General features: G+C 47.8%; 1 protein-coding gene across 5 annotated transcripts in view; it reads left to right on the forward strand.

Annotated features, from left to right (window-relative positions):
* The window catches only part of Ppp1r12b (protein phosphatase 1 regulatory subunit 12B), a 207,084-nt gene extending 194,245 nt beyond the window's left edge, over positions 1-12,839 (forward strand). For 4 of the 5 annotated variants that reach the window (XM_027417535.2, XM_027417536.2, XM_027417540.2 and 1 more), the window contains one exon: positions 6,333-12,839. In XM_027417535.2, the coding sequence (XP_027273336.1) occupies positions 6,333-6,419 (87 nt within the window). In that variant the 3' untranslated portion in view covers positions 6,420-12,839. Of the gene's footprint in view, positions 1-879; positions 2,950-6,332 lie in introns of those variants that run through there. The other variant, XM_027417541.2, reaches the window with a different exon arrangement.
* The last annotated feature ends 3,564 nt before the right edge of the window (positions 12,840-16,403 follow it).

Raw genomic sequence — 16,403 nt, forward strand, 5'->3', positions numbered from 1 at the left:
CTATTCATTTGCATCACTGGTGTACAGGTGGGGCGAGACTACCACAGTGATCCAGCCAGCTCCGTCATCACCTGGCATTCGTGATTTCTCCAGTGTATGTTTAAACACATTTAAGCAGCTCCTAGCCTTGGCATGAACTAGGGCAGAGAGCACACAGTTAGCTGTGAACTTAATGATACATACATTATATATAGCAGGTAGAGGCCAATTGGCAGCTGCAGGACCCTAGACAAGCTCTGTGTGCTATTGAGGAGAACTGGGAAGGTTAATTAAGCATCCTGCAAAACATGTAACAGGTCCACCCAAAGACCTGGCAGGTGTCAGCCTTCTGAATAATGCATGCTGTATGCAGAAAGTGCTTAAAGAAAACACCCCCCTGTGTTTTTTTTTTTAATTAAGTAATAAATTAAGAGAAGAGTAGGGAGACAACAAATAGGGATGGGGGCAAGTGTGAGGACAAGATAAAGGGAGAGAGGAAAGGGTTATGTTTGGATTTAGGAACCCCCTTCAATCTTCTGCCCTGGTCCCAGTGACGAAAGAGAGTCCTCAAGACTGAGGTTCTGCATGCGAATTTGCCAGAAGGCCCCAAGCCATAAGCTGGCCTCTCATTCTCAAGTGGTCTACTTGTAGTTTTTGGACTAGCCAACCGCAGCATGCTGAGGGCTCTCCAAGAGCCACTGACCCAGCTCTTTCTCTGCTGCATTTCTCCCCTACCTCCCTGTACAGCTCGTCCTCATCACTACTGCCTTTCCCTTCTCCTTTCTTGCATGCAAACTAAAAACAAAAACAAAAAGTCACATAGTTTCTTTGTCCTACTTTTTTCTCCTCTGCTGTCTTGTCTCTGTCTTGTCTGTCTCCTTCATGTCTCACTCTCTGCAGAACCTTCACCAGCTAAAACAGATTCAAACCTTGAAGCAGATGAACGAGCAACTGCAGGCTGAGAACAGGGCCCTGACCCGAGTGGTGGCCAGACTCTCCAAGTCCATCGAGTCCTCGGACACCCAGGACCTCTAGCTATTGCCCTTCCTCTCCACCTCACTTCCCTCCTCTACTACTCCAGGCAGGTTTACTCTCCTTGTTGGTCCCAGAAGCCCAGCACCCATCCTTTCCATCAGAGCCTCCATATCCAGGTATCTGTAAAACTTTGTTACCTGGCGATGGAGCAGGACTCAGACCATGTGATGGGACATCAGAACCTCCTTCAAGGGTGGCAGTGGGGAGACTTGTATGGGCAAGCAGAGTGTCTAACATGTTACAGTCGCCACGTTACCTTCTCTTCCCTTGGAGACTGAATCCAGATGGACATAGATACACAACTGTGTATATTTACCTGTGTGCATACATGTACACCATTTTATTTCATTGATGGTGTCTTTGTCAAACTGAGATTGCGCTTTCTCAGCCAGCACCAATTAGGGCCTGGAGTAACCAAGGGCAAGAATTCTCAAACCTGACTGCATGTTAGATCCAGCTGGGAGCCATTACTTTCCACCATGACTGGGCCCATTCCAGATGCCCTATTATATGGATTGAGACCTAGGCATTAGTGTTTTTTTAAAGCTCCTCTGTTGGTGTGTATGTGATCATGGTTGAGAAACACGGCCCTGGACTACCAGATGGAACTTAATCCCCACAAGAGACAGCACTGCTGGATGGAAAGGACAAGGCCAAAAGGCCAGGCTTCCTTGACCCCACCTCTGCTCCTAACAAAGACACCCTCCTTCCCACCACTGGCAGAGTTAGATAAGCATTCTTTGCCTCTTTCTGTAAGTCTTTGCCTTCGTCTTCCTCTTTTTGAAACATTTGTCTCATTCCCCTCACAAATCTCCTGGCTCTCAGGATGTGTCCCTCCCTGCCCTGAGTCTGTGGGCCTTGAGGCAGAACGTAGGCAATATAAATGAGCCCTTCCTAATGGGATTGGCTTTGCAAAGGAGATGGCAAGCAGTGGAGCAGAGCAGGATTTATTTTCAACTGAAAACTACCCCTCAAAAAAATGTGTTTGGCAAACTAGATCCTTCCTCTGGCTGTGGATCTGAAAGACAAGCTCACACACAGTTTGTTTCCCCATCCTAAGATAGTGTGACAGGGTCACCACTTCTCTGAAATGAGTTTTTGATTTTCAGCAACAGTCTAATTAGACTTGACTGGGGCCTGTCTTCTGCAGGCTTTTTTCTTTTGCATTTGCCTTTGGGATCAGTAGCTGGCAACTAACACCCACTAGAACTGAAGCACCCAGATTATTGTAAGGGCTGAGCTAATGTCCTGTTAAAGATGCTGCCACAGGCAGAAAGAAATGAAGGAGATATGCGGCATGGCAAGGCAGTGAGCAGCCAGCAGCAGGTCCAAACTGTTTCAAAGTTAGCCTCAAAAGTCCTGAAAGGATGCTAACATGTAGCTCTGTGGTGGAATAAGTGCTTAGTGTGCACCAGGACCCTTGCTTCAGTCCTAGCATGCATGCACACAGGCACATAAATGCACATTATAGGAAATTTTGACTTAGGGAAAAATAGAGACCCCCCCCCCAAAGTCCCAGTTATTTCTAGTCTCCCGATTAGTTGCAAGAGAGTGTAGGATGTGGGGCAAAATGAGATCTCAACCGTTCGGTGATTAATAACTGTAACATCTGGCATTTATTAAAGCCTGTGCTGAGTGCTGTGTTTTTCCCAGTGGTTCCTCAGCACCATTGTATATATTTAAAAGGCAGCCTACAGAATCAGAAACAAGCCCAAAGTCCCTTGGAGTGTAAATGGTTGAACACAAACACTGTGTTAGATTCCAGACTCTGCACCCACGCCACGGCGATACAAACCATCTGCATGTTTCACAGTCTTAACCATGGTGCAGGACATTGCATCAGAGAGTAACAGACAATTCTACTTTTTCAGTACTCTGACTTACTTAAAAGGCCAGTTTCAGCCAGGTATGGTGGCACATGCCTTTAATCTGAGCACTTGGGAAGCAGGCAGGCAGACCTCTATGAATTTGAGGCTAGTGTAAGTCTACATAGTGAGTTCCAGGTTAGCTAGAACTACAAAGAAACACTCCATCTTAAAAAAAAAAAAAAAAAATCAGTTTCCAAAAAACATTTACCTACCAAAAGATTGTGTCACTGTAATGTCATTGCCGGGTACATGACCTACAGTAAGGGAAAAAAAACTACGGCCCATGAGCCATGCTAATAGTCAAAAGAAATCAGAAGAGTTGTATTTAAGAAATAAAATTTCTATGGAATTCAGATTTCAGCGTCCAGAAACTAAGATTTATTGGGAACAAACCATACTCTTCAGTTTCTGCATTATCAGTATGTGGACACCTTCTGGGCCACCACCATGGAAAGTAGTAGTCACAGCAAAGACTGTGTGGCCCGTAACCTAGTCTAAGTACTAAGTCTTGTACTAAGTACAAGGTGTGCCACACCTTGACACTAAAAGCCTGCCAGCAAGTCCTAACCCCTCACATAGCACCAGCCAGCTCCATCTTTAGAGAAAGGGAAGACTCCCTGCCCACTTCACACAAGGCAGCTCGGGTAAGGCTTATTGTGACACCCTCCCACCCACAGTTTGCCTTGCCTTGATAGACCCTGAAGCTTCAGGAACCCTGTCCCTGTCTTTAACGCAGTCCTCATCATAGGCTATATGAAGTAATATTTAAGAACGCATGTACTTGATTGTGTCTGAATTATCAACATCAAACTGGCAGGCTAGAAATTCAGAAAGGAAGAAGCTGAAGTCAGGAGAGTTAGTTAAAACGTGGTGCTTGTACAGTTCTTTCATACGCATTCTTATTTAACTTCAGCTAAATGTCAGACAACACTGTTCAGTCCCCCTCATTTGAGCATGGAGTCTGTGTCCCCTCCTTCCTTGGTCTCTGCATGCCACTGGTACTTTACATTATCTTAAGATGTTAGATGTTGCAGCTGTGAAATTGTCATGTCCATCTTTTCACCCCCAAAGAATTGAGTTTTAATGTGGGAAAAAAAAAGAAAAGAACAATCCCCAACACTAACAAATTGTATCTTTTTTTAAAGCAGCTCAATTCTAACTTGGTGAGCAGTGAAGACAACCCATTGATTGCCATAGATACAGCATCTTCACACCTGTGGGGTCCTGCTAAGAAATAGGGTTTTCGGGAGCTAGAGAGACAGCTCAGTTGCTAAAGAGCACTGGCTGTTCATCCAGAGGATCTAAGTTCGATTCCTAGGACCCACATGGTCTCCCAACCTTTGTAACTCCTGTTCCAGAAAGGCCCTCTTCTGGCTTCCACAGGCACAGACACACATGTGGGCAAAACACCCATACATATGAAAGAAACAGTTTTTAAATTAAACAGTCCCACCCAGGCAAACAAACCCCCAGATGGAGCAATAGAAAAGAGATGGAAGGTACCATCCTAGACAGAGCTTACTCGTGTGAGCATGAAAGAGGCTAGCCAGCGCTGCTCTGAGTTGAAGGAAAGAGAGTCAAAGACAACTTTACAGTCTGTTGGTAAAGTATAGATGACTTGCCTGCTCTTCCAGATTCATGGGGAAACCGAGTGAGAGCAGGGATCCCCAGTATTGCAAAACCCACTACACACACTAGCACTTCCACGTCTCTTACTCCTGTCAGCCTCAGAGGCCCAACTGTGAGGGAGCAAGGTGGTTACTATTCTTTTGTAGCTACAAACAGAAATAGGGAGAAGTCAAGTACTTTGTCTAAAGCTGTGGTTCTCAACTTTCCTCATGCTGTGGTGATCCCAACCATAAAATTTCATTGCGACTTCATAACTGTAATTTTGCTACTGTTATGAATCCTAATGTAAATATCTGATATGCAGGATCTCTGCTGGGACCCCTGTGAAAGGGTTGAGAACCTCTTGGCTAAAGCAATGCAGATCATTGAGAGTACCACTCCTGAATTTGTTTCCGTGCTACAACTACTGTGGTATTTTGTTTCCCATTCCTACCTGTAATGAAGAGAGAGTCTTTGGACTTGGGCGCATATGGGTATAATTTCAGCACTAGCATTTAGCTAGCTAGCTGCCCTGGACTAGTGATGGACAGACACATGCTCCCTCAGTTATAGAGATAAGGACAGCTGCAGCACAGGCTCCAAAGGTGCCAGTGAGACTTTCTAACCCCCTCCCCCCCATTGAAGACATTGTTTTTCCCTTTGTTCTCTGACGTGGGCTTTGGGGGTATGTGTGTTCACACACACACACTTGTATAATGTAACCTGCATCTTGCTCGTGAGGTTAGAGTAACAAAGATCATATTTTTTCAGGTACATTATAGACTCCCTAGTTTAATAGTACATGCCAAGAGCTTGAACTACATGGCCCCATAATTCCTGAGCCCAGGCCACCCTTTTCTGGAGACCTTGGTTACTGTATGGGTCCTGAAGGTTGAAATGACTGATCAAGGAAAGAAGGGGTGTCTGCATGACCATGAGGATATAGACTTCTAGAGCCTTTGTTGTGAAAATGTATTTACCTTCTAACCCCAATCTACCAGCAAAACCCAAATGTGAACTGTAGCTCATTAAGATTTTTCATAATGTACAAAGTATCTGTCAAAGTGCCTGATCACATAATAAAGACTTGGGTGTCCAAGCTGGAACTTGCTCTTCCTGTGTTCCTTAAGTTGAGCAACAATATGTGTTGTGTTCCAAGATGGAAGAACTGACAGATGGAATCTTCTCTCCATCCCTTTTTCCATAAGCCTGTTTGCCAGAATTATTCTAACACCATCCACCAAAGTGCTGGTAAAGCCCCCTGGGTCTTGGCCATATCTGTAAGTTGCCTGGATATTAATGCTGAGAATAGGTGTGTATAGTATGACCAATGAGAATTTGGATGGGTTCTAGTTACCAAAGGCACCAGGATGACCTTGGTCATCTTGGCATGTGGCAGAACTGCCAAGTTCTATTCCTCAGCTTGCATTTTGTTTTTTATGGGGTGTGAAGCAGTGCTATTTAACTCTTAAAGGTCACTCTCTCTCTGACTCCTCGCTGAACTCCTCCCCTATGTCCTCACCAGTGTCCCCAGTTTCTCTAGGCTACAGGTGAGTTCAAGGGCAGGAACAATTGCAAATAGCTGCTGGCTCGATAGAATAGAACTATAGGCTATGTGGAATATGAAGCTGGCTCACAAAACGAGGAGCTGTGTTTTCCCTAAATATTTACATTTCCAGCCCAGTAAACAGGAAGATCCAGGGGGGGTTATCCCTGAGCAAAAGCATAGTGACAACTTATCACATAGTTGTCCCAGGAGGCCCTGCTCACCTGCTGGCTCAGCCTGGGAAGGTAGTGGCCATTGTGCCAGGCTCTAACACATCTTTCCCTCTCTCACTGCAGGTGTTAACAGAACTGAAATCCGACAATCAGAGGCTGAAAGATGAAAACGGTGCCCTCATCAGAGTCATCAGCAAACTGTCCAAATAGATGAGGTCAGATCTGGAGGCAGGGACAGCATTTGCTGCGCGCCCTTTGTTTCCAGCTATGGATGTTTCAGAAGAAGGGCACCTCCTTCTGCTCTCCTCAGTCACCTCTGCACTGTACATTTTCTCTGCACTCTCAATGTCCCGTTGCTCCCGCACTGCTATCCCAAGTTTTATGACAGTTTTAACTGAAGCATGATTGTGACCATTTCAAGCAATCTGGAGAAAGCTTTGTGGGGTACACCAAGCTCAGGTGTGGACCCCCAACTTTCTGCTGCTTTGTCCACATTGGTTTCAGTATAGATATGTAAGGCTTTGACCTGTAAGGCCTTTACACTGACCCACTGTCCTTTGATATAGGTGAGTCTTGCGGTGGCCCCTCTGGGATCTTCTCTGGGGTGCCAGGAGAAAGGGCAGAATGTGGAATTACTCTGTGGGCTGCCTCTGGAGCTGTTGCGGAGAGTCCAAGGTGATTGTGACTCTGTTATTCACCTCTCAGGGACTGACTTGTTTTTACTTTTCTATCAATAACCTAGAACTTTCCTGACTAGTCTTAACCCATTTCTCCCCTTCTACAAGGCTTAGATTCTCTGGGTCCTTTTCTTTCTGTCCTTTTATTTCTCCTCCTAGCCTGATGGCATAAAAGCTGAAACAGAGCTCCTGACCTCAGTTGTTTTGGGCCATTATGGGAAATCATCACTCTGTTGCCTTGGTACCCTGACCCCTGTCTCGACAGAGCTAGAGGATGGCTTATGGGTCAGCCCATTGTTCACATCTCCCACTTGTCTGCTTCAAAGTGACTTTCTGGACTCTTCAAGGCAGACATAGTAGTATACACCTGCTACCCCAGCACTCGGGGAGCTGAGGAGGGGGACTGGGTTCTAAATACGTCCATTTGCCTTCTTCCTCGGGCTGCGTTGTCCTTTCTACCTGTGCACCTGCTCCTAATGAGGAAGGAAGTCGTTGCAAGGAGACCTGGGGGAGAGTCGGGGACGGAAGCAGGCTCAGGACAGGAAGAGAGTGCGTGAGGACACTTGGAACACAGAGCTTATACTGTGAGAACGGTGGTAACTTTCTTTCTAGTAGTCACATTCAGGGGGGAGATACTGCCCTTCTTAGAAGCCAACAGGAGAAATGACTGCTGGGGTAGGAACTGAAGAGGATGAAGTGCATCCAGCCCATAATAAAACTCATGGGCTCCTAAGAGTGGCAAGGCTCATGCATCATCTGGCCCAGCTTCCCTGTGTCACAGGGACCCCTCTCTGCCGCCATAGCTCTGGCCTATGGTCAGCCTTTGGTAACTATGCATTTGACTTGACACTTGGGCACCTCTAGTAAGCAGAGTTTTTACTGAGAGCAGCTGAGCTCTGCTCTCTCTGCCTGCCCAGCACATTAAATGCGATGGGTGGTGGTCTCTCTTTCTCTAGTCTCCTCAGTCCCTCTTCAGACGTCATGGTTTTAACACCTGTCACATCTTGACTGCCATCCTCTAGAGTTTAGACAAAGGCAGCCCTTTAGATGATCGTGTCTCCGCCTTTACAGACTATTCCGTAATTCCGGCACATAGTTAAAGTGCTAGTTCTCATCGGTGAGCCAGTGTCGGTGGGGATAATGCTGGATTCCTGTAGGCATTTTGTCCTTTGGGTCACACTAAAGAACAGGTCCTTTAAAGCCTCATTATTTGGGGTTGCCAGTGATGTGGACCATTCTAATACTACCTCTGTTATTTTTCTTTCATGAGGGTGCCACTGTCATCCTTTTCTGTGGCCCTTGCAGACTTCGTGTGCTCTTAAACAGAAGCTGTAATTCAGGATCCCAGTTGCAGAATAGGACCATGCTCACTCTGATACACTTTGAGCACATACAAGATTCTGTTTTCCATTTCAGCCCACTCTTCTGAGGAGTCTGTTGGGCCACTCTGTCATGGAGCACTGAGCCCAGGTCTTAGGGAAGACTGAACCACAGTGAGAGGGACTTGTCTTCACCTATAGGAATCATTCTCATCTTGCTGGGAAATGTCAACAACATGCCAGACAACTGATTCTCCTAGAATGGCTAGGACATTGGGAAAGAGGGCATTGCTGCCTTGTCTTAGGAAAAGAAAATGGATGTTGGGAAACCATTTTGAGCCTCCTCCATTCATAGATCAGGTAAAGGTGTTGCAGAGTTCTCTGCCTTTGGACCTTTTGAAGTGCGGGGGCAGGTTCTCAGAACTCCTCACAAATTGCCATTAATACCTGCTGCTTTTCATGGCCTTCCTTCCATGTTAAGATGCCACCTCTTGGCAGGAAGGTTTCCTTGTGACAAGTTATTTATAAGCTTTTCAGTCTCAGGAGTACTGGACTCTGTGGCCAAGAACATATCATAGTACAAATGATCCTAGGTAATTTCAGGCACTTCCTATTGGGCCACCAATTTTATTAGACAAGAAAACATTGTGAATTTAATCTCTTCCAGAAAAGAAAAGAGAACTCCGTTTCTTTAAAGTGATATTGATTGAAAGCCCCCATGAAAGACATTGGCCTTCTGATAGCCAACTGGACTCTCGGTGCTGGTCTCCTTTTCCTTTGTTGCTTGGCCAGTTACACACTCTAGGTCTCCCCAATGGCCACCAGCCTCACCTGCTGGCTTCTTGTGAGTAATCTCACAGCTGGATCTTAGTGACCGAACACCACTGCAAGCAGGTGGCTCTGCAGAACTCAGCCTGTCACAAACCGGTCTTCATGAGAAATTCAGATGGGGACAAGAATGTTCTAATTCATTTGACAGCTTTGGGAGTAATGACTGGGCCAGTCAGGTTCTGGGTTTTCTTTCCTGTGACTTTCAGGGGCGTCTGAGCCTTTCTAGGCAGCACCTGAAGTACTCCCTCCCACTTCCATCCCTGTCTCTAGGGGAAGGGTCTTGCCTCGAAAGAACCAGAAGGACAGCTCTATCTTGGGCCCACTCGGGTCACAGAATTCCTAGAACTTCCTTGTGTGTCCAGCAGTGGGGCATGTTCTCACCCCACTCTCCCTGCTTCTTTCCCAGTCCTCAGCCCTCTAGACGTAAGCATTGTTCCATGAGGCGGCTTCCACTCAGGGAGGACAGGATGGAGGCTGTGGGCCCTATAAAAAGAGTATATAAACCAGAGATGAAAGGAGGAACTCTCCAAGCTATGCCCTTGCTGGGACTCTGGTTTCTGTCCCAACCCAGTGCAAAGTACTGACATGCTGGCACTTGGGAGGAGTAGGTCTCTGTGACCAGAACCCTGGGGCCAGGAGGACTGCAGAAAACATGTGAGCCTTGAGATAGAAGCCTAGGGGCAGCTAGACCAGCAGGGTGGTTGGGGACTGCTTCCCCCAGCAGCTGAGCTACAGTGCCCACTGCAGTCTCCCCTCCCCTGAGGCTGGGATACAGGAGCTCTGCTGTCCTCGCTCAGGACCGCAAGGCTCTAATCCACGGTCACATGCCTTTTCAGAAGTGGCCTGCCCAGATCCATGCCTAATTATAGCTACATCTTGGTTGCCAATCTGTTCTGAAGGTAAGTGCAAACCCTCAAACAATATGGTTCCCCTCACCCTGGAAGTGAGGCGGCTTTGAGGGCAGGATAAGGTGCACATAGTTAAGCCACAGGGAGTCCAGGGAGTCCAGGGCCAACTATAGAGCTGTAACCCTTGGGCAAGATAATCTTTTAAGGTCCCATTGTGCTTAAAATTCTGTGATTTGTTCATTTCTAGAAAAATGAGAACATTTTTGACACTTAAATTTCTGCTTCTTTTCAAATTTTCAAAATCAGTCTTGTTTTCTTCCCAAATTCAAGCTGTTTAAGATCAGGGTGTCAAGGCTGACTCCTCCTCTTTAGAAAGTGATTTTAACATTGAGAGCAATTGAATAGTGTAATGATCGCTCTCCCTCCTGGTGGCTAAGTAAAACATATTCCCAACCGGAAGAGATGGAGCTTGGAACTGGTAGGGGATGGGTAGAGCAGTGTGTCACTAGGAAACCAGCTGCTGGTGGTAGGTTTGCTCAGCCACTTCTCCCAGATGTGATCAGCAGTTTCCCAGTATCCAAGCAGCAGACTTAACTACAATTCTGCTTGGCAACAGCTCGTTCCTAGTCTTGAACTCTGCCTTGAGCAGCAAGAGTGCTCTGTAGTGAAGACCTCAGCCACTTCAGCTGAGCTCTGCCTTGGAGCACTAAGCTCTCAGAAGGCGGTGCTCTGGTGTTACTCAAGTGGTCTTTCAAGACCTGCTTCTGTAGGTGTTTACAGACCCCACAAACAGCCTAGCATAGAATGGTGTCCAGCTCTGGCCAGACTCCTACAGTCGGGGCTCGGATGTGAGGAAAGAGCCAAACCCTGGAAGTGGAGGCCTGCATGCTATAATGGGTAAAGGCAGAGCAAGGTCTGTGCATGTGGAACACGATTGCGATGCAAGCATTGGGAGAAAGGAAGCCAGATTTCCTCACCTGGAAGTGCGTTCTGTCTCGTTGAGCTCATCCCTCAGCTCCAGCTGAGGCTGAGTGGAGATTTTAATCAGCCTTCCTAATGGGTATTGACACTGCTCAGAGCAGTAGACTCTGTCAGGGACAACTATTGATTGCTTGTGTTCTGATTAGATTGAAAAAAATAGATCAACTTCATTATAGCCCAGGAGCTGTCATTGTCACAGCTACAAAGGAATGAAGTAAGTGGTCTCTGAGGGCTGAGGAGAAACAACCGGACTCCCAACAAACCAGAGGGCAGCTGAAAGTTGTGTCTATGGCTCCTTGAGAGTGGTAGTTAAGGGTCTCAGTTGTTCCGTGGTGTGCCTTGCCACCCAACCCAGTGCTTGGATGTCCACTGGCTAGATGGTGGAGGAAGGAACTTCTAAAGCCCATGGCACTGAAGTATGTTCTGGCTTACCTCAGAAGATTTGGCAGTGTGAGGGTCTCTTCAGCCTGGGAATGAACGAAAACACACACACACACACACACACACACACACACACACACACACACACGACAGGCTGGAACTTTCAAAGAGAGGTCTGGCATTTTCTTAATTAGAAATGAGAACTCAGAAACTAATTTTATCCAAGTATAGCTGTCTCTTTTGCTCTTCCTACACCAGCTTCCCAAAGGACTTCTCTCTCCCACGCATCTGCTTGTTTCCCAGCTTGGGAATCTGCCAGAATGACATTTTGTTATTTTGCTTCTAAATTTTCCCCTAATGCTTCCAATAAAAATTAACTTGGGTGGCCCTTAAGGTGCCATCAAGATGCTAGGTCCTTCCAAATAAGTATCCCCTTCCCCCTCCTCTCCTCCATACTCCTTAGGCCTTGCTTCTACACTGGGACTTGATGGTGTCTGAGGGAAGAGGTTTCCCATTAATCAGCCAAGAGTCCTGGAGGATTTTCAAACACCAACAGCATGTCATTTCCCCCACCCACCCAGGGCCAGCCCCTAATCCACTTTTTCAAAGCCCTTCAGAGACAAGGTTTGGCTTATAGGTCTAGATAATTCCTCTGTCACAGGGCTGTGTCCGAGACATCATTTCCTGGGGATGTGACTGATCCCCACATAAGGCACAAGTGTCTGCCCAGCACAGGCTGAACTAGTTTGTCTGTGCAGTAGGTGACAGTCACTCAGCCACGCAGGAGAGGTGATGAAGAAAAGGCTGGACCATGAGGAGTCATAAGCTCTTAGGCATGGTCTCAAACCCAGAGCTAGAGATGAGAGCAGGATCCTGAACAAGGGACACTTGGGGCCAGCACCAGCCCGATTCTCTCCCAAGGGCGTGTCTGTGCTGTTCTCAGCTTCTCCTAGGATGGGAAAGACTAGTGCAAAGCAGCTGTAGCTAAGGACACCAGAGGTGGCTCCAGAAGAAAACTCTGAGAATGCATCCATCCACCATGCACACAGAACCTACCAGCCACCACCCCTCGAGCCCAGCAGATCGGGCCTCCTCTGGCCTGGCCTTCAAGAACAGCTGTGACTTCCCTGAAGAGGGGTGGCGTGGCCTACTGAGGCAGTGGTGGTCCACAGCTCAGCTTTGGCTTCACGGTTTCCTCTGTTCTTGTCTCCTTTGCCCCCCACTCCTGATCACCGCTTGAGCGCCTTTTTTTTTTTTTCTTAATTTCCTCTCTCCACCCTTCACCCACACTTAGTGCACCAAATAGAGCTGTTTTCTAGCTGAGTTGTGTGGATTAACTTCAGTCAACTGTAAATACACCTGGAGGAGGCTCCTGAGGGAGGGGAAGCCAGACTGGCTTTGTGAACTGAATGTATTTTTATGCAACTTTGAGTGACCTTCCAACCCTGAGATGGATGGACTTGTTTTACTGGTTGTTAGTATGTGGTATTAAGTATTCTGTGTTTGAAAGTTTGGGAATAATATTCACATCTGTATGATGCCTGTAAACACAACAGTATTTATAAACGAGCAAATAAAACTGTTTTAACTTTGTGCCTTGAGATTGATAGGACTTCCTACTCACCAGGCAGCCCCCAATAGAAGTCTCTTTGCCATGGGCAGTCACAAGCTTGTAAATCAGCACCTGCCCTGCCCCAGGAAGGTGTCTGGGACCATCGACATATTTCCTGAATGACTAGTCAAGGAAAAACCCCAAGTTTCAGAGCAACCCTGAGAAGAAATCAGGGTTCCCGGTGCCTAAGGGAAGGTAAAAAGTGGGGGTATATGACCCACCTGATTATAACCTAACACCCATCCTACATAGGGAAGCTAGAGTCCAGAGAGCTGGTGGTGGTGCTAGGCTCTTACAGGCCCCCAGCACCACCCTCAGTCCTCTGTGTAAGGTCCTTTAGGTCATTGTTTGAGGAGATCCAAAAATTACTCCTTAGTTCCAAACTATGCACATGAAGCCAACGATGGGGTCATTGGAGGTTGAGTCTAAGCTCTAAAGGAAAGGAGCCTAGCTCAGGGAGTTGCTGCAGAGGCTGCTCGTAGGGCTAGAGAGTGGGCAGCCAGGCTTTGGGTCTGCTTTCTGCCAAGTGGAAATCCTTGGTCACTGACTTGGGAGGGAGGGAAGATTCTTTTCCTCTGCTGTCACCCAGCTGTTTGTAGCTCAGGCAGCAAGAAGAAATAGGCATGATGTCATGGTTGAAGAGTTCAGCCCTGGGCTTGGGGCTTGAAGCAGAGGCAAACATAACTGACACAGGGGCTCCTAGACCACAAACATCATTTCCCTGGGGCCCCTGCTGGCTGGGTAAGGTCTATAGAACCTTACCCAGTTTCATCTACTGGTCATGGGTACCAGCCTGCAGCAGAGCAAGGCACCCACATTCTCCGTCCTGTACAACCAGGCCATCTAGCCTGTGGCTTCCAGGACTGAAGCAGCAACCAGCCAGATCTGGGCTCCTGCCAGCTCACACAAGCTCTCTGCCCACCTGCCCTTCTGGACTTAACACGAAACACAAGTCTAGTGCATGATGGTCCCAGACAAGTGACAAACTGATGGGGTGACCTTCTCTGGGGCTGGGAACTAAAAGTTTAATCCTTTCCTGGTCTTGATCATACTGCCCCCAGTCTGTCCCTAAGCATTCTGAAGCCTTGCTGGTCCTGGTATCCCTTCCTCATCAGCCACAGCCAAACAGCCTTCTTTGCAAAGCAAGATTGGAGACTTCATAGTTTCCACTTTTTAAACATCTACACCCTGGAACCAGCAGCCTCCCTGTTGTCAGGGTCAGACTGTGGCTGTCCCCTAAGCTCATGTCCTCTGGAGGGAGCTCACTGGTGTGGGACAACCCTCATCCTCCCAGAAGGGTGGACCCCGTGTGACTGCCATCCACCAGAAACCCCATCTGCCCTTCCACAAACCCAGAAGACAATGGGCCGTGACCCCTCAGCCCAGCTCACTTCCCTCTCCAGCCTTGCTGACCCACAGGGGCACCCCCTCCCCAGTAAAGAAAGTAGAGATGCTTCCCGCCCCCAGGTTGCTTTCAGCTCTTTTCTTTAATAAGGAGACGCAGCTCATTACAAAATAACAGTTTGACAAGAGATGAGACAAGAACAGAGTCCACACAAGGGAATGGAGAGAGCAGTGCCAAGCAGAGTGGGCAGGGGGAGGGCTACACGTGTCCTTCCTGTGAAAACAGGGAGGGCTCCTGGTGGGGCCAGTGCATTCCAGGGGTAACGTGGGCTCACTGAGATTCTGCCCCAGCCCTAGTTTTGAAAGTTTCTGGGCCCAGGGTTTTCAGAGAGAACATCAAGTCCTTAGATGAAGAGGAGTCAGGCAGGATGGTCAGGCTTCCTGGTCATCTCCTAAACTCCTGGCTGCTGAGGAAAGCTGGGGTGAAACTGAGGCCCACACGCTGCTCCCCACACCTTGCCAGGCTCTCCTGCCACTGTTCCCAGTTTCTGTTTCTGCAGAAAGTAGTGGGGGACTCCAGCCAACCCCAGTCTACACTGAAATGGTTGCTCCAGTTGCCCTGTTTTTGTCAATAGCACAAAAGCTTGGACTTGCTCAAGCATCATGGTTTGTAAATGGCAGATTCCCCTTGTTGCCTCTGGCTTTATCCAATAAACTTGCCCAACTCTGCCTGTGGTTCCCTGGCTTAGTAACATGGCTGCCCTCCTGAGGAGTCCTGCAGGTCACCAAGCTGCTGCAGTTCTCTCTACCCATATGGTCACCACTTGTCATGCCTGCTCAGGCTGCCCTGGGAGCCAGTATGAGGGTCAGAGCTTAGTGTTCCCCTGTTATGAGTCACCACTCATTGCCACACCTTCCACCTTGCTCTCAGGGCCACCCTGCTCTTGTGGCACTGCCAGGCCAAAGAGAGGGTGTGCGTGGAGAGTCTACTGCAGTTCTTGGTTTTCCCCATGGGTCACTCCTCCACTGCTCTCTGTGAAGGCTCAGGGAGAAGTAGGCTGGGCTAGTCTTGTTCATCCTAGGCTACAGGCTGCTGACTGCTCCTGAGAACCCTGGCTGCCTCTGCAGGCCTCGAAGATGGTATGTAGGCCACAGAGACACACCATTGCCCTGCCTATACCCAGGGTAGAGTTGAGTCCCACCATCAGATGTAAGCCAAGAAAGCCAGCCACAGTCATCTCCTGGGACCCCACCAGAAGCCCTGAAACACCGACTGTCCTCATGACACAGGGCTGAGGGAGCAACAGAGGGTAACGGACAGGTGAGCCCTTCACAAGTGTTCTGTGGGGAGCCAGTTGGAGGGACGGGGTGCTCCTGGGAGGTGTCAAGGGCAGCCTCCAGGAGGAGACCCCATTATGGCTTTTCAGTTTATTCAAGACAGTGGGAAGAAAGGAACCACACCACACACATGGAACATAAAAGCAATGGGACACCAGACACAGGCCAGACACAGTGCACTGTGCTGCAAGGGTTAGCCCTGCAGACAGACATGCAGCAGACCTGCCCCGGGGCATCCTCCCCGGCCAGGGCTGGCACCGGGCCCAGAATGTTGTCTCCCATTGCGGACATTCCCTGTAGGGGACATAGGGTGAGACAGTGGACAAAGACTTTACACAACATAAAATCAAGGAGCAGCCAGTTTTGTAAAATGGGTTTGGGGTTGGGAGATCAAGGGGACACTCAGCATTGCCATGCGGCTATTTACAGTTTTGTAGACATGCATCTTGATTAAACAAGATTCTGCTCGTATGTTTATAGATAGCATCTTCTTTTATAATATATAACTAAATGCACATGGAGGGGTCAGATGAGGCTCAATGGCTTCAGAAGTTTCCTGTTTTGTTGTTGCTTAAAAAATAAAGTGTATTCATATATCTTCAAGCCACAGTGTCCCCTCTCAATATTGCAGTTCAAAAAACAGGTTAAATCAAATCTGTGGTAACCAACCTCTGGCCCCTGGGACTGAAGAAAAGAGGGATGAAGTAGCCAGAGGGTACATTGCCAGACACGATACAGGATTAGCCAATTAAATGTAAATTTTGCATTAAACAATAAATCACTTTATAGTACAGTATGTCCCAAATATTACATAGGACATACTTCAAAATTATTTATCTGAAATTCAAGTTTAACCAAGTATC

This window comes from Cricetulus griseus, chromosome 5, assembly GCF_003668045.3.
Source record: "Cricetulus griseus strain 17A/GY chromosome 5, alternate assembly CriGri-PICRH-1.0, whole genome shotgun sequence".
In the NCBI taxonomy this organism is placed as follows: Eukaryota; Metazoa; Chordata; class Mammalia; order Rodentia; family Cricetidae; genus Cricetulus; species Cricetulus griseus.